This window comes from Penicillium cinerascens (genome assembly GCF_028974065.1).
Source record: "Penicillium cinerascens strain IBT 15544 chromosome Unknown contig_24_segment0_segment0, whole genome shotgun sequence".
In the NCBI taxonomy this organism is placed as follows: Eukaryota; Fungi; Ascomycota; class Eurotiomycetes; order Eurotiales; family Aspergillaceae; genus Penicillium; species Penicillium cinerascens.
Window position 1 is genome coordinate 1,100,766 of NW_026695290.1, and position 24,844 is coordinate 1,125,609.

General features: G+C 51.7%; 11 protein-coding genes across 11 annotated transcripts; 5 read left to right on the forward strand and 6 right to left on the reverse strand.

Annotated features, from left to right (window-relative positions):
* Positions 1-1,817: 1,817 nt before the first annotated feature.
* On the forward strand, positions 1,818-2,367 carry N7498_003496 (uncharacterized protein; the record flags this gene model as incomplete). The annotated part of the gene is made up of 3 exons (XM_058450558.1): positions 1,818-1,959; positions 2,017-2,141; positions 2,167-2,367. The coding sequence occupies 3 exons, from the start codon at positions 1,818-1,820 to the stop codon at positions 2,365-2,367; spliced, it is 468 nt and encodes a 155-aa protein (XP_058310020.1).
* Positions 2,368-3,022: 655 nt separating this feature from the next.
* On the reverse strand, positions 3,023-6,308 carry N7498_003497 (uncharacterized protein; the record flags this gene model as incomplete). Its single annotated transcript, XM_058450559.1, has 6 exons — positions 6,164-6,308; positions 5,559-6,105; positions 5,385-5,511; positions 5,240-5,278; positions 3,233-5,174; positions 3,023-3,181 (listed from the first exon to the last, which is right to left on the reverse strand). The coding sequence occupies exons 1-6, from the start codon at positions 6,200-6,202 to the stop codon at positions 3,023-3,025; spliced, it is 2,853 nt and encodes a 950-aa protein (XP_058310021.1). The 5' UTR covers positions 6,203-6,308.
* A 161-nt stretch (positions 6,309-6,469) lies between these two features.
* On the forward strand, positions 6,470-7,689 carry N7498_003498 (snoRNA-binding rRNA-processing protein UTP6; the record flags this gene model as incomplete). Its single annotated transcript, XM_058450560.1, has 2 exons — positions 6,470-6,559; positions 6,607-7,689. 2 exons carry the CDS (start codon positions 6,470-6,472, stop codon positions 7,687-7,689), a joined length of 1,173 nt encoding a protein of 390 aa, XP_058310022.1.
* Positions 7,690-7,734: 45 nt separating this feature from the next.
* On the reverse strand, positions 7,735-8,421 carry N7498_003499 (peptidyl-tRNA hydrolase domain protein; the record flags this gene model as incomplete). Its single annotated transcript, XM_058450561.1, has 4 exons — positions 7,735-7,828; positions 7,886-8,158; positions 8,212-8,310; positions 8,393-8,421. 4 exons carry the CDS (start codon positions 8,419-8,421, stop codon positions 7,735-7,737), a joined length of 495 nt encoding a protein of 164 aa, XP_058310023.1.
* A 689-nt stretch (positions 8,422-9,110) lies between these two features.
* Positions 9,111-11,854, forward strand: N7498_003500 (putative RNA-binding protein (Nab3); the record flags this gene model as incomplete). Its single annotated transcript, XM_058450562.1, has 5 exons — positions 9,111-10,161; positions 10,221-10,400; positions 10,453-10,969; positions 11,022-11,242; positions 11,298-11,854. The coding sequence occupies 5 exons, from the start codon at positions 9,111-9,113 to the stop codon at positions 11,852-11,854; spliced, it is 2,526 nt and encodes an 841-aa protein (XP_058310024.1).
* Positions 11,855-12,427: 573 nt separating this feature from the next.
* Positions 12,428-12,895, reverse strand: N7498_003501 (cytochrome c oxidase subunit 6B family protein; the record flags this gene model as incomplete). The annotated part of the gene is made up of 2 exons (XM_058450563.1): positions 12,428-12,550; positions 12,671-12,895. 2 exons carry the CDS (start codon positions 12,893-12,895, stop codon positions 12,428-12,430), a joined length of 348 nt encoding a protein of 115 aa, XP_058310025.1.
* Positions 12,896-13,312: 417 nt separating this feature from the next.
* On the forward strand, positions 13,313-13,991 carry N7498_003502 (protein SYS1; the record flags this gene model as incomplete). Its single annotated transcript, XM_058450564.1, has 2 exons — positions 13,313-13,557; positions 13,622-13,991. The coding sequence occupies 2 exons, from the start codon at positions 13,313-13,315 to the stop codon at positions 13,989-13,991; spliced, it is 615 nt and encodes a 204-aa protein (XP_058310026.1).
* A 276-nt stretch (positions 13,992-14,267) lies between these two features.
* N7498_003503 (amidase) lies at positions 14,268-16,243 on the reverse strand (the record flags this gene model as incomplete). The annotated part of the gene is made up of 7 exons (XM_058450565.1): positions 14,268-14,780; positions 14,830-14,979; positions 15,029-15,186; positions 15,237-15,386; positions 15,436-15,706; positions 15,783-15,923; positions 15,980-16,243. 7 exons carry the CDS (start codon positions 16,241-16,243, stop codon positions 14,268-14,270), a joined length of 1,647 nt encoding a protein of 548 aa, XP_058310027.1.
* Positions 16,244-18,780: 2,537 nt separating this feature from the next.
* Positions 18,781-19,908, reverse strand: N7498_003504 (class II aldolase/adducin domain protein; the record flags this gene model as incomplete). Its single annotated transcript, XM_058450566.1, has 5 exons — positions 18,781-18,855; positions 18,912-19,080; positions 19,134-19,266; positions 19,321-19,581; positions 19,638-19,908. The coding sequence occupies 5 exons, from the start codon at positions 19,906-19,908 to the stop codon at positions 18,781-18,783; spliced, it is 909 nt and encodes a 302-aa protein (XP_058310028.1).
* A 1,226-nt stretch (positions 19,909-21,134) lies between these two features.
* Positions 21,135-22,553, forward strand: N7498_003505 (putative Golgi transport complex component Cog5; the record flags this gene model as incomplete). The annotated part of the gene is made up of 1 exon (XM_058450567.1): positions 21,135-22,553. One exon carries the CDS (start codon positions 21,135-21,137, stop codon positions 22,551-22,553), a length of 1,419 nt encoding a protein of 472 aa, XP_058310029.1.
* A 1,870-nt stretch (positions 22,554-24,423) lies between these two features.
* Positions 24,424-24,782, reverse strand: N7498_003506 (uncharacterized protein; the record flags this gene model as incomplete). Its single annotated transcript, XM_058450568.1, has 2 exons — positions 24,424-24,453; positions 24,534-24,782. The coding sequence occupies 2 exons, from the start codon at positions 24,780-24,782 to the stop codon at positions 24,424-24,426; spliced, it is 279 nt and encodes a 92-aa protein (XP_058310030.1).
* Positions 24,783-24,844: the final 62 nt, after the last annotated feature.

Here is a 24,844-nt window from a genome sequence, read left to right on the forward strand (position 1 = left end):
AACGTAATAAGTCCTCGTGAAGGCCCACAAAGAAATCGTACAGCCAAACTGCGTAGTGGAAGTCGGGTTTGTGCCCGGCGAGGAGGTGGAAATATCGAAGTGAAGGATCAACTCGGATTCTTTGAGAGAGCAACTCCAGTCAGTCAAAGGTTCTCATAAACCAAGAATATAGCACCGTGCAAGCGACACTCACAGGAAGAAATTTGAGAAATTTGAAGCAGGTATTGGCAAGACGCGATTAGACGACGAACAGAGGAACAGTCGCGGCCGATGCGATATCAGCAGAGGGCCCGGGGTGCAGATAAGAAGAAACCAAGATGGTCAGCTGAAGAGTATCAGATTTAGCAAGACGAGTCATATTGTTCCCATCCGAAGCAGTATGTTCTTCGGCTCATCTGACCAAGACAAAGGTTCTGGCTTGCGGGTGTTATAAAAAAAAACCACAGGTGGCGCCCCTTAGAAAATAAAGTCTGAAAAACACTATTACGTCCATACTCCACAGGAGCTCCCCCGATGATACATCGCACCGGGGATCGACACAATTCCCTAAGACCCTGGAACATTGCGAAGGGGGGAGCTGCCTTGCCCTGGGACTGGCTCAAGTGGGGGCATCCAGAGCAAAAGGACCAAAGCAGACCTATCTGGCCTTCCACTCCACATGAAAGGCCACGCTGACGGTGAGATCAAGGCAAGGCGCATTCCCCGGGGATTCTTTGTATACGCCGCGCTAGATGATTGAAGCCAGAGAGCGAGCCGTGGAGCCGTAGGAGCCGTGGCATCTGTGCGCGTCGGTGGAAGTATCATCCGTCCAATCTTGAAATTAGCCTAGGCCTCTGGAATGTGAGCGTGCTACTCCGTTGGTGTCATTGCCCTGTTCTGAACAGCCGTGGAGGGCAAAAATTGACCTGAACCTGTTTGGTGGAGCTTGCAATGAACGTGTGGCTCATATCAACGGACGATCTGATCGATTAGGTTGGTTTGGGATCGGCGGCTGTTCATCATTGGGCTGGTGATTGAACTGCTGTCTTGAGACAAAGAGTATCGGCACAAGGAACTCGTTCAAGCCGAATATTCGAATTCGACTAATTTCGAAGGCCACAAGGGCTTAGATTTCCTGCAAACAAAGAAAATGAAGCAACCGGCTGGATTTGGAGGGAAATGAAGTGGGCAGGCCGTTCTGCCCAGGACCCTGGGTTACCCTGTCACATTCCAATGACAACCGAGACCTGGGAATTAAATCATGCCATGGGCCTGTTTTACGCCCGAGGCGAAATCAGCCTCATTCGTGTATTCTAACGAGTCTTACCCCGAGTCATATTGAATAGGCCTAACCTTTATATAGGTCTTTTAATACACATTAAAATACCGTAGCTTAAGTTTAGCTAGTCAGGAAATCTTAGCCCCAAGCCAGTCATCCCCCAACTTCTTGGTTACGACCAGCACTCCTATCTACCAAGGCTACGTCCTATATTTTGGATATGTTTCTCTTTCTCTTTCCTGCCAAACTAACCTACTCTACACATAGGAATCGTTGCCAAGATATCAACCCGAGGGATAGGATCCAGCTAATCCCGGAGATGCGTCCAGAACGGTCGCTACAAGACGTCATGAATTAAAATAGGGCGGCTGTTTCACCGTATGGCTTGCGAAAGACAAAAAGTCAGTTCCCAAAAATCAATGGGTTTCATTGAAGATCATGATTGCGGATTCCCAGGCCTCGCGAGAGCTGCAACTCAAGCATTTAGAGAGGCATTCTCAAAGAAGACTTTCTCCAAACCATATTGCCCAACTAGAGTCCGCTAATGTCTTGTTTTCGAATGGCTTGGCGCTGCGTTGATAAGGCCCTTACAGACTACCCTTCAGACCAGGATAGGCTCGACCTGGAAACTATACTTCGGATGACTGCGCTGTTTTTGAAAGCTGTCAAGTTTATTCACATTGTCAGCATGTGCCGTGGCGGTGAATCTTCAGTTTTTGCGCGGTAGGATAACCGTACTTATTCGATGCTAGATATAGGCGGCAGGGACATCACATTCGGTTGCATGAAGTCGCTGGAAACGACCGAAGAGCCGCTCTCTGGTATCCTTGGAGCCCTGGAAATTGAGCTGGCCAATGTTGATATATGGCGTACGGGTTGTATGGTGCGTGAATATATTTTTCTTACAGCTGCAGTTTCCGAGCGCTGGAGTGCTTATAGAAGTATCAACGATAGATTTACTCTTTTTATTCACGCCATATCAATTCTGGTATCTCGGCGAGGACGAGATTTTGACTTTCTGGATGATTGGGCTTGTGGAGAGATTGCCCTCCGAATGGGACATTAAATGGCAAGAAAGCAGACGGGATGTAGCCACGATTTGGAGCTAGAAGAAGCTAAGCAATTTTGTTACTGTAAAGACCATCGCTAACCTCCCAGAGATTCCAGTGAAATGTTGACGCTTGAATGGAAGTTGGCAAAGGATGTGCATGACTCAACACTCCAACCTCTTCTTCATGTGACCCAGGGATTGATGCGATTCCTTCCATCCAGTCGCATTACTGGAGACGAGGCCCTTGATATTTTGCGCAACACTGAAGAATGATCGGTGTTAGATGGTCCAAGCAAATTCATTGCCGTCCAACGCCAGAATGATTGCTCTGTGATCATCTTATACGAGCTCAGTCGTTGGAATGTTAGCTCGTATAGGAGGCGCAGACTCTGGCACTTTAGCTGCTGATCTCCATACTGAATCTCTTCCATGTGGCATAACTAGAGTTACCCGGGTGCTCAAGTCCAAGCTCCAATGCAGGAGGCAGGCGCGGAATTCGAACCAACAGAATTAGGGTATAGATCACCGGAGAAAACAGCCGCGTCTGAAGACAAAAAAATAATTTATTTGAATTAGAAGATCAGTATTGGAATGTCCGCCATTCTAATTCCGAGTTATTTCTTCGTGTAACGAAAATCTCAAGGTCTGTTGCCTCAATAGCAAGGATTTCCTGCAAAGACGCAAAGCACTGGTCATGTCCGCCCTTGTACTGCTTATTGCCAGTATCGGGGCTCATCGAAGACGTGATAGCGGTGTCCGCGGACACCCTCGCCACGGAACAGAGCTGGGAAGCGACGGCCTGGGGGAACAAGCTCCTCAGGGATGCGCACCTCCTGCTCCGGCTCCGGCTCACCAATGACAAACTTGCCAACCTATAACGCTTGTTAGTCTGGATTCTTGTTGTGGTTGGTGATAAAACATACCTGAATCTCGGTGTCGGTGATGGTGTCGCGACTGATTCTGGCGTAACCTGTGCGATGAACGTTTTTGTACAGAATGTACTCGCACCATCTGTCCCAGTCGCTGGAGTCGATATCCTTCATTCCGCTCAATTCGCTGACATAGGTGTTGTAGTTCCCCTCCAGCGGCTTGGTGACCAGGTAACTCAGCAAGATCAGTGGACGCGGGGAAGAGCCCATCAACTTGGACAGATACTGGGTCTGAAGACGACGATCCTCGGGGTCCTCTTCCTGACCAGAGTGGAAGACGACAACGTCAATCATCTCGCCGTACATGTCAAGAGTTGCATGGATGGCCGGGGCCAACTCGCCAACGGGCGAGGGGAGAAGGTGGTGGGTGGAGTTGACGATAGGGAATTTAGACAACAAGGCTGAACCCCAGGTGTGCTTATTGGGGCCCGGGCCAAAGTCGACATAGTAGCCAAGGTCCTCAGCAATGTACTGAGTGACATCCTTGTTACCCATGATGATGCGCTGGTTATCAGACTCAAGGAAACCAATAACATCGAGCTCAAGCTCACCAAGAACATCGCGCATGCGACGCTCAGCAGCCCACATGTTATTGTCAAGACCGAAGTGCACAGTCCAGATACCAGCGGTGAGTACCTTGTCCTCCTTGTGGTGGGGCTGGTAGTCATTGGTGGGGAAGCGCAGGTAGGCCACGGAGATGGACAGCAACTGCAGCGCAGCGAGGACGTAAATGTAGTACGAACGCTGTCTCTTGCCGTTAGGGCCGATGGGCTTCTTACGGAAACGAGTGGACGAGTTGGAGGTGGCCGCCGAGAACACACCAGCTCCAATAGAAATCATGGTAGTGATCATAACCCAGTCAGTGTGCTCGCGGACAAGTGGGCCGCCAGGAACGAACGCGTAGGCGACAACCCAGACGTGGAAGAGCAGCATGAACACGTAGAAGATGAAGCCAACGCCAAAGGCGGTTGCAGGGGAGTGGCGAACACTGGACGAGATCAAAACGGGTGAAACGGCCATGACATAGAAGGCGAAAGCAAGAGCACCGTAGTATCCGGTCCAGTGGTGATAGCAGGTCAGGAGAGCCGCACCGAGAGAGCCGATGCCGTAGGCAGTCCAGCTTCCGGCCACAGCGGGATAGAATACACCGTAGACAAGACCAGCTCCCATGGCAAGAATGGTCGCAGCACCATGAGGCACAGCGATGGGTCCCCGAACGGGATATCCGTCCCAGACCCATGAAATCATAGTGCTGGAGTCGGTCAAAAGCGACACGATGGCAAACATGAGACCTCCAAATCCAATGCCAGCCAGAATTGACGAGCCCTTCTTGCCGCCAGACGGTAGGTAGTCGCCTCCGCTGGTGTTGGAGCCACGCTGAGACCGCAAGACAGCGAAGATGGCAACGACCAGACCGATCTTGTTCCAGCCACCGTTTTCAGCGTGCATGACGGGCCAGAGCGGATTGTTAGTATAGCAAGCGAACTTGACGATCACGGACATGATCAGACCAATACCCCAGGCCATGATACGAGTCTCAAGGCGGGGCGAGTTGGCGCGCTCAGCGAAGAAGCTGGCGGTCCACGCGGCGCAAGAAGTCGCGAGGGCGAACCCAGTCACGAAAAGTCGGTTGGCGGGATCCTGGAACTTGTAGGCAAGGAGACCAACCAGCGAGATCAAGTGCAGAGCTCGCAGATTCTTGGCGGCAGCATATCGCAATGACGGGATAGCGAAAAACAGAGGCGAGCAGCAGCAGACAATGGCAACCTCGTAGCCGGAAATACCCATGTGCCACAAGGGGAAGTACCAGACGAGGACGGGAAGACCGGTCACGATGGTCCAGAAGACGAATCCATTGTAGACATCGGCAGCGGCGTCGATAATCTCCGTCCAGAAGAAGCCCTCGCCGAAGGTGTTGCCCACGGACTTGCCCTTCCTAAAAGTAAAAGCTACGTGGTTAACCTCTGGCGGGTCGTTGGTAGATTATGGGATTGTACACACTCTTTTTCAAGGACCGAGTCCGCAGTAGTCTTCAACTGCCTGGAAAGAGCCAATTTAGAAAATGCTTTTTTTCTTCAAACAACCGACGTAAATCGTAACACTATACATTCGTCGTGGGTGTCATTTTGGAAGCCACGGTACATACCCTCTGCTGATCCCCTTGACATCGCGCACCACAAACTCAAAGCCCTCAAAGTCGAGGGCGGTGATTGCATCAAAGCCCACATCGAACAAAACCAGGGACCACTCAAAGAAGGCGTAACGGGTGTAGGCTGGTGACGTTAGCGCACGAAGATCGCAAGTATTGAGGTTGACCTACCACCGGGTACCTTGTGGACCTTGTGCTGGATGAAGTAATAGATCAATGGCACCAAGGTTCCAAAGAAAAGGCTAGCCAGGATCTTGCGATACTTGACGGCGCGGCGGTTGTTCGGGCTGAGGGCCAGGCAACCCAGAGTCCACGGCAGGGTGGCCACCAGATAGGAGATCATGAAAATATCATGCCAGTCATGGTCATCGGTGGAAGTGACATAGGTCCAGCCTCCGCAGGTCAAGGTCCGGAAGACACCAACGCCGGCAACAATCTTCGGCAGGGTGTAGTTCGGGCGCGCACTGAGGATGTACCACAGGAAGACGAGGAGGAAGCGAGGGCCGGAAGTGATGGCGATAAAGACCATGAAGAAAGAGCGCTCGGGGTATCGATCGCCAATCGTGGCGGACACGGAGGGGAACCATTCGTCGGGGTAGCCGTAGTGTTCATTCTGAACGATCTTGTGATAATGCAACGCGATGCCGACAATCAGCGCGCTGAAGAAGGCAGCATATGCGAAGACAGTGTGAGACCATGACACCCATTTGCCGTTGATCTATGATGGAATCGAGTCAGCTTGCAACCGAGGTCCGTAACGCGTGAAAGGCACTTACGGTCACCACGGCATCTCCGTCCTTGATTCGAGGAGCCATGGCGGTGCAAAGGGAGGAGAGTACTCCGCACCGATATATAGGGACCGCGAAGAAGAAATGAAAAGAGTGTGAGGAATTGAAACAATTCAATCAGAAAAGAAGATAGTAAGGGCCCCTGAGAAGGAAAACACCGGAGTCTCCGGTGCTTTCCCAAGTGTCCTTGCCTGGGAGCTAGGCCCGATGGGGTTTAGCCCGCACCCGGGGGTCGGTGCTTTGTCCATGCGGGATGCCGACGCTTTTTTTTTCTCTCTTCAGTGATCACCAGCCATGTCCGCCGCCACCGATAAGGCTCGATTCTTCCTCGAGAAGTCCGTTCCGGAGCTCAAGGAGTACGAGCGGAAGAAGATTTTCACCAAGGTATGTGCCGCCGTGCGGCTGCAAAATTCTCCGCTGATTTTGATTAGGATGAAATCACCGCCATCATCAAGAAACGATCGGACTTTGAGCACAAGCTCAATGCACGCGGCGCACAACCCGTGGACTTTGTGCGATATGTCGAATACGAGATGAACCTCGAAACCCTGCGCAAGAAGCGAGTAAAGCGACTCGGAATTCGCCAGGCCGGTCACAGCGGTCAGCGGCGAATTTTCTTCATCCTCGAGCGGGCGACTCGCAAATTCCACGGCGATCTCGGCCTCTGGATTCAATACATCGAATATGCGCGGAAGCAAAAAGCACACAAGAAACTCTCCATGATCTTCACCGACGCTTTACGGTTGCACCCGACCAGGGCAGAGTTGTGGATCTACGCCGCCAAATCGGTTCTCGACGACCATGCGGATATGACGCAGGCTAGGAGTTATATGCAAAGAGGATTGCGGTTTTGCAAGAGTGCCAGGCCACTGTGGATTCAATATGCCAAGTTGGAATTAATCTATATTGCCAAGCTGACTGCCCGTCAACGGATTCTCGGATTGGACGAAGCCCGGCCGAAGCCAGTTCAGGATACGGCGCAGGATGACATGGACGCCGACGTGATCGCTCTTCCCCAGATCACTGAAGATGACATCAACCCCACTCAGGAAGATGCTGAGGAGGCCCTGCAGAATCTGAATTCCACGCCTGCATTGAGCGGTGCCATTCCGCTCGCCATCTTTGACGCCGCGATGAAAAACTTCCATAATGATGACCATTTCGGATTCGAGTTCTACGAGATGGTTTCCGAGTTTGAGGAGGCGCCATGCCTGGGCAAGATCCTGGAGCACGTGGTGGAGACACTTCGGGCGCACAAGCCTACCAGCCCCCGTACGCAGATCTGCTACATCAGGCTGCCGACCGTGGCCATTCGGGTCACGTCACCCGAATTCCCACGAGCGCTGGGTAGCGCACTGGGGCGCCTCAAGGAATTCCCCTTGACCATCGACCTTGCGCGCGAGGTGTTGAACTGGCTGCAACCCGTTGCAGAGACGGAGGACTTGGATCCTTCGCTGAAGAAGGCCATCATGGCGACGATGCGCAATGCGGAGCGAGCATCATCGAAGGAGTAATTTGGGGGCATTTCAAAAGGCGTTGGTCGGAGTATATTAATGACATCAATCATAATCGGACCTGCTTGACCGCCGATCACTCTTCTTCTTGCTCTGAAGCTTCTTCCCCTTTAGTCGAGCCTCGTTCTGAGCGCGCTGCCTGTAGTCTGAATTAGGTCTTTTGATGAGCTGCATTGAGACGGGGTGGGGGGCTTACAGATCGCGCACCCGTTTCTGCTGCTCCGGCGAAGTCTCACCCGGAATGACCTCCTCGGCCGTAGATCGGAGGAGTTGGTGGAGCTTGTCAAAGCACGAATCCACGTTGCTAGCTTGTTTCCGGGATTCGTCGGACTGGATCAGCAGAGCCTGGCCCTGGCCCTGGGACTTGCCGACGGCATAGCGCGAGGCACGTAAAGGAGCGTGCAGCACCAATGGCACCAGAGGGAGCAATGCGTCCAGGGGCAGCTTCAGGGTTGCTTTAGAATTGACTCTGTCCCCATTTAATTAGCCCGTGAAAGTGAAGGGGATCGGACATGCACCGACTTGTTGACGTTCTGACCGCCGGGGCCGCTAGACCGGCTGAACGAGATTTGGCCGAGATGGCGGGGGATGGTGCGGGAGTCAAAAGACCTAAGCCACTGCCTGGCTAGTTCGAGGTCCGAGTCAGCCGACCTCGACGACCCGGGGTTGGGGACATTGGAGGCAGGGGGTGCTAGAGGCAAACCGCCGGGATGGTTGGAGAAGTCGTAACATGGCGCGGCCTACTCCTTCCCGGGCAGGTATAAGCCTGGCAGTAAGAAGACGATGAAGCAATGCAGGTGGAGTATGTCCTGACTAATTGAAATGATTCAACCGAAGTACGTACTTCCTCGGGAAGGCACCTTCTCCGATTTTGCCAGTACAATCGTCTGGCCCTCCCCCGGCCTTCTTTGCACGACCGACGTTGGACGGGTGGTGGATGCTCGGCGGATGCCTCGGTGTCGGTGTACGACGTTGAGTTAGGTTTCAGCGCTATTGGCGGAACCTTGGGACGAACGCCGGCATTCGCAGGGCTCCAGAACACCTGGGCACCTGGTCCCTAGTTCGTAAGAAAAGCATGCACGTCTCCAGTCCGGATCGACCCCCTCGTACAGCGTATCCTGCATGACAACCTGCACCTGGCATCCGTCGCTCTATTTCCTGTTCTCCCCCATCTCCATTTGCCTCAGTTCCCTCAGTTCCCTCCTCCTTTTTGACGTGTCCACTCTCCTCGCCCCGTTTACCCTATTTTGGGACCCTGACCGCCCGGCCCCAAATCTTTTTGCAATCGCCCCACCTTAGCTTGCGCGATTGCAAAATTCACTTTGGCACCTGACACTCTCCACCTGCTCTACGCACCTCTTTCTTCTTCTTCTTTTTTTTTTATCCGTTGTAGATGAAACGCCCTCCCCCTTTCAGTCTACATGACGCCCAGTCCCCCCGATGAAGCTCTTCACTTTCGCGGCAAGACTCTGACTCCGGAAAGCCCTCGCCCGCTGCATATTCCGGAGCCAGCAAATATCCCGGTCTTGGAGAACCAAATGGACCCCGTCTTCAACGATACTTCAACTTACGAACGCTCGGAGTGGCCGGAACGGCCGGGTCAGGATGGACGGACCAAAGAAGGACAGGGACGGTTGGATGGTGGTTTGCAGCAGCAGCAGCAGCAGCGGCGGCGGCGGCTGGAGAACACTGTGATCAATGATAACTCTGCGGATATCTACCCTCCCCACTCGACGGGTACTGGGCATGGCCAGGGTGCAAACACAAACCCCGGCTTCGCTCTCCCCAATTCCACTCACCCCTACGCGCCTCCGGTGGTCCCGGTCTCCCAAGGCATCGCCACCACAGGCGAGATAGAAAATGCCGTCGGGGTCGAGCCGGCCCGGATAGATGATGCGAAGGAGGATGCAGTTCCCAATACTGGTGTCAATTTCCAGACTCTGCTGGACAATCTGTCTTCTGGTGCAGCGACCGCCGCCGCTTCCCATCTAGAAGGCCCGTCGCTCCACCAAGCACCTACTGAAGAGTCCCCCCAAACCCTCCCTGCCCGCCCTCTTGATCCCTCCCTTAATCCCAATCATGCCCCCGGTTCTTATGAGCAACCCTGTCCCGCTCCTGCCACATTCTCCGCCTACGCAACCCAACCCAGTAGCCATGCCCAACATGTCTCTCCCTCCATTGCCTCGGGGGGTGCCCCAGGGACCGGCGCGGGCATCGGCTCGCTCCCCCCACCACCTCTTGCGAGCTTCCAGCATGCCACTTCCTCGAGCTCAGACCCCAACTTATCACAGGAGGTTCCCAAGAAAAGTCGCACCGATAAACAACCAGTGCGCCCTGGAAAGGGCACTGATGATGATCAGCCTTGGGGTCCGGAGGTCCAAAAGAAATATGATGAGTTCCTTCATGATGAGAGAATCTACGTGACGGAGGGTCTTTGGGATCGCTTCCCGATGGGGTCCAGGCTATTTGTTGGTCAGTTTTATCGCCTTGATCCATTCGAACCCGTTTTGACTGACTCGTTTCGTATATAGGCAACCTCCCAACCGAAAGAGTCACCAAGCGAGACATGTTCCACCTATTTCACAAATACGGCAAATTGGCCCAGATATCCATTAAGCAGGCCTACGGTTTCATACAATTTCTAGAGGCCGGGGCTTGCCATGCTGCGCTTCAGGTTGAGCAGGGAGCCTTGGTGCGAGGCCGGAAGATTCGTGAGTTGATACCCAACCGAACGAAGAATGGACATGGCGCTGACTTGTTCAGATCTCGAAATTTCCAAACCGCAGAGATCGACCAGACCTGGTCCGACGGAGGCGCCCCGTGCCCCTCCTCCTCGACGATCGAGATCGCCAGAATTTAGCCGTACCGGTCCTGCTCGGGCTGCTGCACGGCTTCCGGGTGATCGCTTTGATCGATCTTCCGAATCAAGTCGACTTCCATTCAGTGATTTCCGAGATGATCCGAACCACCGTAGGCGTGACGATTATCGGCCGCCACGTTCACCACGTTCACCTTCACCTCGGAACTTTCGTTCTGGTCGGGATGGATACCGATCACGGGATAGGACCCCGGAAAGGTTCGACCGTCGTGAACGAAGAAGATCCCGGTCTCCGCGCTCGCCTCGCTCGCCTCGCTCCCCCTATACTAGAGATCGCCGGTATCGCAGCCCCAGCCCAAGACCTCGCGGTGTCTATGAAGGGGAAGCAGGCTTGCCGGTCCCTCGACGGGCCCCACGAGATGTGCCGGAAGTGCAGGTGCTTGTCTTGGAAGAAGTGGATCGGTGAGTTTGGATATCGCCCGTTTTAATACAAGACATTACTGATCAGTTTTAGAAACTTTATTCTCCATGTGGAAAATGCTTTTCGCAATCGCGGCTTGCGCGTGGACGTGCTTGTGCTTGGTCCTCGAATCCCACTGGGGGCAGCCGTCCATCGTCAATACGTCGAAGGAGTACTGGCTGTTGTCAGACTTTCCCGGCCCAATCAGTTCTCTCGCAAGATCCCCCTGCAGATTTTCGATCGAAGTGCGGGACCAGATAACGTTCGCTTCAGTGGTTCGTAGCCTTGATATCTCCAAGGGTATACCCCACACCGCTAATTCTTATCTAGACTATCCGGAGGTTGACCCTAACATCGCCGCCGAAGTCATGTTCCACCAAGCGCAGGCGATGCAGCGCGGTCCTGTTCCTACCTCATTCGCTCCCAATCCTGTTTTCGGCGTCCCTCCAATGCAGCCTGTGACTTTACCTCAACCCGGCTTGCCTCCGCCGGGCCTGCCAACACTCACGAATCCTCCCAACATTGCAAACATGATCAGCTCTCTGGATGGCCCTAGCCTCCATACTCTCTTATCGGCACTTCAGCGCCAGGGACCCCAGTCGCAGCCAGTCTCGACCACGCAATCACCCTTCTCGTCACCTAACCCTCCTCCACCCGCCGATCTTGCCAGTCTCCTAACCAATGCGACTCGGCCTCCTCTGCCGCCAAACCCTCAACCTCTTCCTCATCCACCTTTTAATCTCCACCCTCCAAATGCTCCCGTCCTTTCGGATCCTCACTTGCTTTCTCTGCTCACTAAGGGCCTGAGCGGCCAGCAGCCCCAGGGGCAGCCAGTTGGTTCAAATGTGCAAAACCTGATGAACCACCTGGCAAAATGGAAGCAATGATTTAATGAATCTCTTCTCCGTGACTTTTCTCAAGACTCGGCTACTTTCTCCGGTGCTCGGCGTTCTCGCTATCTGTTTTATGGGCGGCTTTTCTTTTCCTTCATGCTGGATTTGCCGAGCGAACTGCAACCATAGGCGTTTGTGATTTTTGAGGAGAACATTCTAGATGATATGGCGAACGGTTGGTCTTGGTCGGAGTTGCCGTGTATGTTTTCCATCTCAGCCATCTGTGTGTTTGAGGCTTGCTTGCCTTTTCTGCTCCCGGCACTTTCCATTCTGGCTCGGGCAAGGTGAATATAACACGACGCCCACTGACGGGGCATGCTGTTCTCATCAATTCATGTTTATCCCAGTAGATCACATTCAGCTTCGGTCATATTGTCGTAAGCCAAACCGGAGCAATCCTGGATAGATTACACGCCCCCGCCCTCCGATCCTCCACATGAAGAAACCAGCTCCAAAGCTGATTAGAGTTACAAGCTTGCCTGATGGGTTTGAATGGACTGATCATCAGATACGTGATAAGAGTGGATATGGTAACATAATGTACAAAAAGCCGCCATCAACCAGGTTTTAGGTAGGCTTCCAGCCCTGAGACTTCAATTCCTGCACCTTTTGGGCGTCCTCGTTCTTGATCCGCTCGATTGTCCGGTCCCGATTATATTCCATCACACGTTTCTCCTTGAAGTATTTGACCTATACAAGCAAGCCACGTCAGCAATTCGTTTGGCCTGAAATGCCAGGGAGCGATGCATCGAAAAATTTCTCTTTTAGGGCCAGAATAAGCCCGTAGAGAAAACCAAGAACTGTACGTACCCAAGACTTGGAACACGCCGCCTCAAACTCCGCAACCTCCTTCGCACATTTTTGCCGCGCCTCCTTGTCATTTTTGATTCCATCGAGAATATCGTTGCGGTCCAGGCAGGCGAAGAAGTGATCACGACCCTCCCAGCAGCGCGCGCGACTTGTTCGGTCCGGAGCGATGCGGCCGCCGTCGGAGGCTTTGTTGGTGTCGCTGGAAGACCAAGGGAGCCAGCCCATTTTGGAAGTAGTGGATGTGCTAGATGTTGTGTAAAGAGGTTTCTGGGGGCTCGTGGACAAAGTAAATGTCCCTGGGAGGCGATATCGTGAAGCTCGAATTCTGTGGCGCGGTAATGAAGTTGCTTCGTTGCTCCCGCGGACTCGGCGAACGCCAAGACTGTTGATCACGGCCACAGAAGGCCGTCCGTTTCTTCTCACTCAACTCTCCTCCCGTTCACCCAGCTTTCCACGACTTGTACCCCCTTTTCATATTGAGACCGAGCACCTCTCTTACATGTACCGTTCTCGACCTCTGAACTCCTGGTCGCAGTCGCATATACCTTCGGACGCCCCTCGCCTCGACTTGAGCGCAGCGCTCAAAATCACCATCTTCCAGACTCACCAGGTCGCCGAGGGAAATCCCTGGCCCCCTAGTTGATGCCCGGGCGCCGGCGCCTTCCAGCGGGGTCGCGAACCGACCTTCCGCCACTGAAGATTATTCGCAAGATCATCCTTCTCCAGTTTGCCTATTATGTCTGTGCCACGGTTCTCATCCTCTTCACCACGGTCGTATATGGCGCGCCCTTCTCGCTAGACCTGATTTTTGGATGGGACTACCTGAGAGGAGACACGACAGTTGGATGGATGCTGGGGCTAGTTTGGATGTTGAACTGCTTCATTAGGTGAGCCTTGAGCGTTGGAGACAACAAATCCATTTAAATGACGAGGGACTAACTATGTTTTCAGCGTAATTTTTCTTCTGCTTTTCGTCTCCCGCTCCAAGCTGGTTCCCGATTTCGCCCTCACGATTCACCTCCTTCACCTCGTTGCCACCATCCTCTACACCCACTCTCTCCCCATGAACCTACTCTGGTGGGGACTGCAGTGTGCCAGCGCCGCCATGATGACCTTCGGAGGCATGTGGGCATGCCAGCACCGTGAGTTGAAGCCGATTGCCTTTGGCGGACTCGGCGGTAGCAGTCAAACGAACTCGTCCTCGCAACAGCCCTCAGACGACCAAGCCGAGTCAAGCTTCGGACGTGGCCGCGGCCGGGAGCGTAGTCTTCAGGACTACGAAATGGATGAGATGAAGGCGACGGGCGAGCACGCTGTATGATATGCAGTCAACACCTTGGATGCCTCCGGGCTATGATTTCTTTGGGTAATTTCCTTTTTTTCTTTTCTGATCCTTTGGCCTCATTATTGTATACCCTGTTGCGGTTGCATCTGTATAGATGGCGTTTGTCTTGGGGATGAGAAATGGATACTTTGTTTCCATTTGACGAATATATCAATTTACTGATCTACAATAATCTATGGAGTTGGTCTCCATCAATATCACTTTCATTCTACCAGACTCGAGAGAATAGTTTAATGCCTCTGCATGTCAACCTTAAGGCGTGACAGCGTTCCCAAGTAGTCGCCCAATCTCCTGCGCAATAGCCAACGTCTTCTCCTCAGTCAGTCTGCGCCCAATGACCTGCACCGCAACAGGAGCCCCATCATACGCCTCGGGATCATACTCAGCCTGAACAGCAGCATCCAACTGACCGAGTGGCTGATGGTCAGCCTTCTTCACATCAACACTCTTATCCGCAAACGTAACAGGAACAACAACACTCGTAAAGTCAAGTAAGTTAATCACAGAGGCATATCCATAATACCGGAATTGATTGTGGCGGATGGCGGCCGTCGCAGTAATCGGGGCGATGATGGCATCTACTTCCTTGCCCAATCGGTCTTCGAATTCCCGCCACTTGTCGAGGTACTCGCTCTGGTAGTCCCATTTCTTGAGATGGACGTCCCAGAGCTCGTTCATGTTGATTTGGCCCTTGTCTGGGTTTAGGAGGTCTTTGATATTGGGAATCGAAGGTTCGCCGGATGCGTTGATGTTGCTCAGGACATCCTGGTGGGAGTTAGTACACGTGTGCGCCTAAGTTGGTGGTTTCACATACGGTACTGCCATCTGCAGCGTAGATATTATTGATGAGATCGTGTCCGAAGTCGTGCTTGTATGGTGTCCATGGGTGAACGGAATGACCGTTTTGGTTCAAAGTTGACACGACCTTCTCAATGCCCCTGAGGATTGGCGGGTGGGGAAGAACCTATTCAGTGGTCAGTTATGGGCAGTATTACCAGAGTTCTTGAACATACAACGCCATCGCATGAGAAATATCCTAGCGTGAGTCCACCCGAATGCAGCTTGGACTTGACAGCATCTTCCTCGGCCTGTCTCCAAGGAATCGGGACGACTTTGGGATCATACTTCCACGGCTCCTCCGCCAGCACTGAAGTAAGAAACAGTTTCAAATCTAGGCCGGTCAGCATATGCTACTTAGGCAGCAGTCTCGAATGAACGAACCTTCCGCAGAGTGCGCAATGGGACCGACGACACTGTGTACAGTCTCCTGACCCTCCATACTATTGGCCATCTTGGCATAGGGCATGCGGCCATGGCTTGGTCTGATGCCATAAAGGAAGTTGAATGCAGAAGGCACACGGATAGAGCCACCTGTTATCACTGTTAATAGTGAATAAACAACTGGAATCATTCAGCTCACCGATATCGGTCCCAACTCCAATAACTCCTCCTCGGATACCAACCATAGCACCTTCGCCTCCAGAGCTCCCTCCGCAAGACCAGTTCTTGTTTCGTGGATTGACGGTCCTTCCAATGATATTATTGACAGTTTCGCAGACCATCAGTGTTTGAGGGACATTAGTCTTGGTGTAGAAGATGGCACCGGCTTTTCGAAGGAGAGTTACGAGGACAGATTCGGTTGTGTCGTATTTTCCTAGCCAGGATACGTATCCCATGGAAGTCTCGAGTCCCTATTCAGGAGAAATATTAATATACAGTATCACTTTTGGCTTGGGGCTTGCAGACTCGTGGGAATTGGGTATTTACCTTCACGCGTAGCTGATCCTTCAGAGAGATAGGAAGCCCATGAAGGGGGCCGATGGGCTTCTTGTGCTTCTCATAGTATGCATCAAGCTCCTTTGCCTGCGCAATCGCGGCTTCGGGGAAAAATTCTAGACAACAGTTTACCTAAGGTAATGTTAGAATAACATTATTAGAGTGAAAGTCATTACCACTATATTTACCAACTGATGTGCCAAGGCCGCCCTTTTACAAAAAGCAATTGTCACATCGACGGCCTTGAGCTCACCCTGAGCTAGCTTCTTGACCAAATCCGTCGCACTAGATTGTGTGATAGTAAGCTCCTGGCCCGAGAGCAAGCCTGACCGTTGGGGAAAGTCGAAGACTGAGTCGTCTGTTGGTAGGTTTTGGATCTTCCATTCCGAGGGTATCGAGTCGTCGATGCGGTTTCTCTTGTCCGCGGCACGTTCTTCCCACTTAGTTGCCATGTTTTGTGATGCGTTTTGTATACAGTATAATGGAAAGCAACTAATCAAAGAGTGCTTGAGATGTTATGGCGAGTTAGGGCCATGTGCTGCAGGATAAAATATCCAACATGACGCTGCAGGTGGACCTGCGCTTTAATATGTGGGACACGCCAAATCATGATCTCACGAGCTTGTCAATCCGTAAACTTAATTACCTCACACGTTCTTATCTCTCCTTTTATCCGACACTCATGGTAGGGCCGCGGCCGTATCAGCCTGAGCGGGGAGTTGGGGTCGTTGGAGCAGGTTCCGTCACGCCGAGGATCTCCGCATCCGATTGTCGGGGAACTAGGTACTCTCGTATTTCGCAGCATGAAAACAATCCAATGACATACTGCTTAGGCTTTTCAGATTTTCCAAGGGTTTCTCTCTTGCTCAGATATGCGATCGACTATTCGGTATTGATTAACATGATTGCCACGAAAAGGGCACCAGGGTGCTAGATCTTATCTTAAGGTGCTTTCTCCACTATATTGCCATATCACGATTTATAAGCCAACGTAGTAGTTAACTAACGTAACCAGTAAGCGAGCCAGCCATATAAGCGAGCCGGCCACCTATCCATTTTTTCGCGTCCACACGCGTCTTTCTATTTTCTACCAACCACTATGCCACCAAATCGCTGCCGATCGAAGCAATATTTAATTAAGCAGGAGGGTAGGGTCCTACTAGCTATTTCTGCTATTCAGAAGTATGAAATTAGCTTAATTCGTGAAGCAGCACGCCAATTCAATATCCCACGCTCTACGCTTCAAGAACGGCTATCTAGTCACCTAACCCGCTCTGCATCACGCGCCAATAGCCATAAATTAACCCAAACTAAAGAGGAATCTCTTAAGAAGTGGATATTATCTATAGATACACGCGAAGCAGCCCCTAGGCCCACTATAGTGCGAGAAATGGCGAATCTTTTACTTGCAAAGCGCGGTTCAACCCTAATCTAGACAGTTAGCGAAAAATAGGTCTACAACTATACCCACCATCATTCGGAGCTAAAATCTCGCTTTTCACGTCGATATAACTACCAACGAGCAAAACAAGAGGATCTAAAGGTCATTCAAGGGTGGTTTAATAGCGTACAAGCTACGGTTTAGTAATATAGTATCCTACTAAAGGATATCTACAATTTCGACGAGACTAGCTTCGCGATAGGGCTTACGGCGACCGCAAAGGTTATTACCTAAGCGGAATACTACAGTCGGCGATCAGTTTTACAGCCAGGAAATCGCGAGTGGGTGACTACAATTAAGTCAATTAGCGCTTCTAGGTGGGCGCTTCCGCCTACGATTATCTTCAAGGCTAAACTATATAATCTAGCTTAGACTAATGACCTTCTAAGAGATTGGCGCTTTGAAGTTAGTCAAAATAGATAGACGACAGACGAGATTGGCCTTCGATAGCTTCAAAAGCTATTTATTCCGTCGATAAATAGCTATACGCAAGGCCGATACCGTTTATTAGTCCTTAATAGCCACAGAAGCCATTTAACCCCCTAGTTCGACCAAATTTACTCAGAACACGAGATTATCCCTATTTATATACTAGCGTATAGCTCGCATCTTTTACAGCCGCTTGATATTAGTTGTTTTACGGTTTTAAAGCGCTTATATAGAACCTTAGTTAATCAAAAAATACGGCTTAGCATCAACTATATTAATAAGCTTAATTTCCTTACTGCCTACCCAACTGCTCGCGATAGCGCTTTTCAAGCGCTTACAATAAAAAATAGCTTCGCAGCAGCGGGTTTAGTGCCATTCGATCTAGAACGAGTACTTTCAAAGCTTAATATCTAGCTTCGGACGCCTACACCCTCAGGAAGCTGCCTAAGCAGCCAATCAAGCGTTTTTACCCCTAAAACACCAGCGACCGTCGCCGAATTACTTAAACAAGGAGCGTCAATCTAGGCTTTCTTAAAACGACGCTCAAATAGCCCACCAACACCCTCAAAAACTACGTTAAACCAGCTTATTAAGGGCTATCAGATCGCTATACAAAACGGTATATTACTTAAGCAAGAAGTTAAGGAATTACGCGCTGCCAACGCAGTGCAGAAGCAAAAGCACGCACGGGTTAGTAGGCGTGTAGCCTTCGAAGCTGGTATGTCAGTGCAGGAAGCTCAGGAGCATTTACAAGCCCATAGGGCTATTATACAGCCTACGGCACCGTCTCCAGCAGCACCCAACCAGCCTATTCAGCAGGCGATAGCACCAGCGCGACGACGTCAATTTACGTGTTCTTTATGTAATCAGGTTGGGCATAGGGCAAATCAATGTAATCAGAGATAATTTAGTGAATACAAAGGCGTTTTGGTTGAAAAAATAGGTGCAAAGTAAAAAAATAACTGGATGGGTGGCCGGCTCGCTTACATGGCCGGCTCGCTTACCGGTTACGTTAACTAATGTTTACTCTAAACCCCAAATTTCAGTCTCTTTGCCGGGCAATAATTTTGGGGACGCGGTGCCCGGGCCGAACAAGTATGCGAAGTCACTGGAACGCGCTCACTGGAGGACCCTTCCATTTGTCTCCTCAACGATCAAATCAAACTCTGGCTGGAACTCAGTATAGAAGTTGTGCTGCGATTTATCAATATCACGGACATGTTATCACTTTCTGATTGGGTCGTACTTACCGGGTTTTGAGCAAATTCAGCAGTATACTGAGCCACCTCGGGGCTGATGATTCTCTTGGGGATGCCATTGGCCGCAGCCGCTTCAGCCATAAGCTGAGAGTGACAGGCATTCTCCAACATAGAATAGAGGATAGCGGCTTCGTCGACCGTTGTACCAACAGTCAGGAGGCTGAGAGAAGCCAGTGTCAGTTGAAAATAGACAAATGGGGTTTCAAGGCTCACCCGTGGTTTTGAAGAATGCATGCAATATTATCCTTTCCCAGAGCCTTTGCAATTGCTTTGCCCTCATCCTGAGAGAGGGCAACGCCGGCATGGTCATCATAGACGCCGATACGACCATACAGGTTGCACGCATCTGTAGCCATACATTAGTCTACATGATAATTTCGATCATTGGTGAGCAACAGACCTTGCGTAAGCATTTCAATGGGCTTTCCAAATGCGCTCCATGTTTTGCCGTGGATGCTGTGGGTGTGTGCCGCGGCCACCACATCTGGACGGGCCTTGTGGATTTCAGAATGGATCATAAATCCTGCCTCGTTGATGGGCAGTTGGGCACCTCCTTCGGTGACGTATCCTTCGTGGTCCACCAGCACAAGATCGGAGGCTTTGATGGTAGAGAAGTGCTTGGCAAAGGGGTTCATCCAGAAATGATCCTTCAGGACAGGATCTATTACCATTAGCATCCTCTACTTGATGATTGGTGGCCACTATACATGGACATACCGCGCATCGAGATGTGACCAGAGACTCCCTCCCCATACCCCAGCTTACCAAACCAACGGAAGGCAGCGGCCATGTGCTCTTTCATCCACTTTCGCTTCTCAAGGGGATCAGAGAAAGTGGGAATGCCGCGCAACTTCAGCGTACCATTGCGGTTACCGCGGGCGAGAGACTGGAACTTGACATCGGTAGCAGCCGAGGGAATCTGCTGCTCAGCGGCCAGGAGAACAGATAGTTCAGCCTGTTGGGTGGTTGTCGCCGTTGAAGTAGACATATTAGAGTTGTGACTATGAATGGAGTTGCCTTTCTACTGGCGTCGTAAGTAATGAAGAAGGAGGGTTCTGCTGTTTATAACAACTCCATTAGTGCAAACAAAGAGACAAGTCGTGTCTGGAAAGATGTCCGGATCTTCCATATCAAACCTTATCTATGGACCCCCGCCCCGACCCCCGCTCGTGTCATTGGAAGGCGGCGCCATGCTGCTGTGTGGCTTCGCGGACTCTTTCCGGGTCTGGCTTTACACTTTTGTCTGCTTATTTGAGATCTGCGTTTGCTTGGTAAGGTCCTCTGGCTACTTGACGCAGCGTAATCCTCAATCTACATTCTAGCTCGTCAGGTGCTGTCGTTCTAACCTGGTTCTTCTTCTTGTTGTTCTTTGCGTAATTTATTGAGAGGCGTATGTTTTTTAGATTTGGTAGGATGAATAGGGGAGATGACACTTTTGAGCTCAAAGCAGAAAGAGTAATTGTCGACAACATTTAGTTTCAGTTAACGTAATCGGTAAGCCAGCGGCCCATGCCTAAACCACAAACAAAATACAACTTCATATCTTGACACCAATAGCTTATTCTGACTACATTTTGAGAAGATTGGTGGTTTATTGTGTCAATAATAACATATATTGACCAAGTACAAAAAATACATTGTATCTTTGGATCTGAGGATATATATCTTTATCCATCCCACAATCATTTAAAGTATTCCTCGATTTTTCCGAAGGTATATATGCCTGTGGTACGTAATATGAGAATATTATATAATTATTGAGATAGAAGGTTGTAAAATAGCATTTTGTATGTCTTTTGGCGTGCCCAGCAGGCTCACTCGTTCCCCGATTAGTTACTTTAGGGGCCTGGAGCCTCAGGCTGCAATCATGTGACCCCCTTTATCGGAGCCATGTGGGATTATCGCGGAGCTCGCGACTGCTGTCCTTATTCGCGAATCCCTTTGCCCAGTGATAGCTCACGACGCGCTCGAAGATCGAGCTGGAATAAACTTGGTCCCACCGCCGGTTCAAGACCTAGTCAGCTCAGCTTCTTCCCAGGCCCGGCGATTGCAAAATACATGCGTATGCATTGCCTACTTTATTGATGCCCATACGTTCCTCGATTGTTCCTCGATTGTTCCACGATTTCCCTTGGATACGATTGTCAACCAATACCATAAGGAAGTGATTATACGGTGACATTATTGGACATTGCAAATACGGAGATATTGACCATGGCGGAAGGGGAACCTTCCTACATTGACTATGAGGCTTTCCTCGACCCCGACTTCTCGCCGGCCAGCTTCGCCAATTCACTCGTGCTGAGCACCAATAATGCCACCGACACACCTCTGGACCTATCAACGCCACTTTCACGGGTTCTCTTCGACCTCCAAGAGATCGACACCCACATTCATGCGTTGACAACGAAGTCAGCACTCCCGCTGCTCTCCCATACGCAAGGTCAAACCGCGGCCGCAGAACACATCTTACAAGAGACCGGAACACAAATTGCCTCGGTGACCCAAGGTTACGAACGGCTGGAGAAAGAGGTGATAGAGAAATGGAAGGCTGCCGAAGAAGCCCGAATCGCTGCGGAAAAGTCACTGGCTACGGTACGGTTAGCACGGGCCGTTGCGCGCTGTTTATCACTTGGTCGACAGCTTGAAAGCCAAGTCGCGGAAATTACGGGTCGGGGATCGGCAGGACAGAATGCGACAGCAGGTGCCGACGGAGCTGCGACCGCAAAAGAAGGGTTCCGAGCACTGGAGCGCGCAGCCTACACAATCCTGAATCTACGTCAGATGCTCTCTGCCACATCAGAAGAAGACGAGGGCTATGGGCTTGACCGGGTTAAGGTCACTCGAACATTGCGCAATGAATTTGTGATTCCCGCCGAGAACATGATTAAATCCAGAGCGCAACAGACCGTTACTCGATTCTCATTATCGGGCCAGGCTAATGGCCAGTCCGTGCCATTGAGCTACAAGCAGGCTCGTGATGCTCGTTCGCGCCTTGCAACCGCCGCGGCCACTCTATATCTCCTCTCACCCATGCCGAAAGGGGAAACCTATGTATCCGACTTCAAGCCCGAGCTTCTTCTGTCGACATTGCAAGGGTACATGCACACAGCTATCATGACCTCCGTAAACTCACTTGCCCGAGCCCTGTCCCAACTCCCTACCGTGGATCGCACCCTTGCCGAAGTCTCTGCTCGATGCCAGGACATTATTGCTCTCGAGTCTATCCTGAGGAATCTCCGATCGCCATTCCACCCTCTCCTGCCGTCTGTCAACGCCGAGCAGCCTAGCGATCCAGAGACACCCAACAATATCAACCTCCTACAACCACTCTTGCAGGCCCTGGATACGTCTTCGCTACCATCATACTACTGGCGCTCGCTCGCCTCCTCCCTCTCTCCACGCGTCCAAGAGATCATGAACCGCGGGGGGGTATCTGCACGTACACTGCGATCCAACCGCGACCGACTGAAGGCCGAGATCAAGGAATGCGTGATGCGTGCATCACATGTATCTACGAGCAGTTTACTAGCCGAGAAGGGACGATCAGGAACCGACACAGTAAACGTGGGCAACTGGGAACGAGAAGCGGCGGTCATGGTCAGCTCAGTTGTCGGGCCGTTGGGCCGGTGATAGGATCCTAACATAGCTTGGAATATCTACCCTACAGGCCACCCGCAGAGCGAGATGTCGGCTCGTTTACGGGGAAAAAAACTATATAGCACCTAGACCTAATTCGAACACACTTTTGGTCCGATCCACGATCCAACGATCTACGTGCGAATGCCCGCACCACGGACCAACTACCCCAGGAATGTAGGCACCCATGTTCCAGGTACCTGGCAGGAGGGCCGAGGACGGTACCTTGGATCGAATTGCAAAGTGACACCAGGCTGCCGAACTGAGGAGCCAAAACCTCTGGAATCGGAGATTTACGATCAGTCGGATGACTCCTGCACGATGCACATGTTTCCAGGCAAAGTTGCGGAGAGGGCTGGGGACCGCGCGCACTGCAGCTGTTGGTTGCCTTGGACGAAAGGCGTACAGCTTCCTGGGCCAATAGGGGGAGCGGACCTGGCGCGGAATCTCAGATATCACATGTGCCGTGGGCAGTGACAGTGCTGATTCGGTCGATAATGCGCCGAGTAGCCTCATGTCTTGAGCTTGAGCGTACGTGGCCGGGGGGCTAGGGCCAGGTACGCGGGAAAAGCGACATGGGCAGGTACATGGATCCTCCTGGCTGAAGATGCAGACCGACAAAAGACCATTGGTGTTCGGAGATAATCAGAAGAACACGAGTCCAAGAGACCTGTCATCTGCCGCCCTGACCGCTTCAAAGGCAAACTGATCGACTGCAGTTCCTATACTGTACCCTACATGTAAACATGGGATTGGCATTTATTTACCACAGTTACCGATAACTCCGAATATCCAGACCAGTCAGGCTCGGAGAATTCAAGTCGTCGACGTCACCAGTCATGGAGAGCGGGTGAGGGGAAGCATTGACTCGGGTTATCGATAAGACCTGCAGCCGGTACCTGGCGCTACCTGGCCGTGCGCCCACTTGGCCTCAGGGTGGCGCCCTGCATTTTGTACCTACAGGTACCCGACCCTTACAGCTGAGGGGGGATGGTGTATAGTACGGAATACGCTTGTAGCCTTACGCGTGGCCGTGGACCCAATCATCATACTGGGCCCTGTCCTGCCCTTGTCCCTGGGAGGGGCAAAGCGTTGATCAAGGTCTCGGCGTTGCCTACTGTCGAGTCACCGCTAGTGGGATGTGGGGCACCGCTGTCTCAGCGTGCGTGTATCCTAAACGCCATCTCACCAATCGTGTTGCTATAAAGCATAATCCCGGAGGGGCATGTTGGAGAAGTGCAGCACATCATCCACATTTCAGGTGGCGTCACGTTCTTTGACTGAAACTGAATGTCGAGGACCCTGTAGAAAATCGCACGATTTTTATCCGTAGGGGAATTAGAGTACATTAAAGTACTCCTGTACCATGGCATATCGTATGAATCATCGTCATGCGAGCAATACATCTCTAAGGTTTTTTTTTTGTGCAACGGGCTGGGATCCGCCGATCATCGATATCAGTGTCCCGCATTGCCGTTTGCAGATAAGAAGAGGGGTTGGGGGTTGGGGGTGGGGAAGCAGTGCGAAAGTTTACATCAAGGTAGACGCAGGCACGGTGATCATCAACGATCCAGTCGGTCCCAGCCGGGCCCTGAAGGTTTTAAGGACTCATGGTCAGGGAAAGAGTATCATATTGCCAAACCTTAGGAAGTGCCAGTGCCAGTGCCAGTACCAGTACCGGTGCCAGGGCCGGTACCATATCTCCAAAGAGCCAGTGCTGCACGATAAGAGCCCCGCAACCTATACTTAGCATGTAAAAGGTACATCTCCGTAGAGTAGGGTCAGTGCCCAGATCGTACCTCAAGAGGCTCGAGCTCGTCTCGGCAAAAGCCAGACCAGGGGCAAGAGGCGGAGGTTTTTGTATTCAAACGGACCATTCGGAATCGCCCAACCCCTACCGCGTAACCATACCGAGATACAAAGTCAGTAACTCCGTGCAGAGGGAGAGTATGACGGACACCACTCCTCACAAACCCTGCGATGATACATCCACGCGGATGCAAGGGGGCCGTATGGGAGGAAAACAAGCGAGGTGAAAAGGTCGAGACCGATCGCCTTCTCCAGAAGAACCAGACTTGTAAAGTTCTTGGACGGTCCAAGACCATCTTGGTCGTGGACCGTTCTTTGGGTCCAGCAGGTGGTGAACGTCAAAGACTCGTACACTCGATCCGCCAACGGGTCCAGCGGAGGTACAGGGAGGTCCAGGACCCGGGGCTGCACCATGGTGGCGGAGGCGCTATGAATCATCCATCGTCGAGGTGCCTGGTACCTTCACAGATTGGATG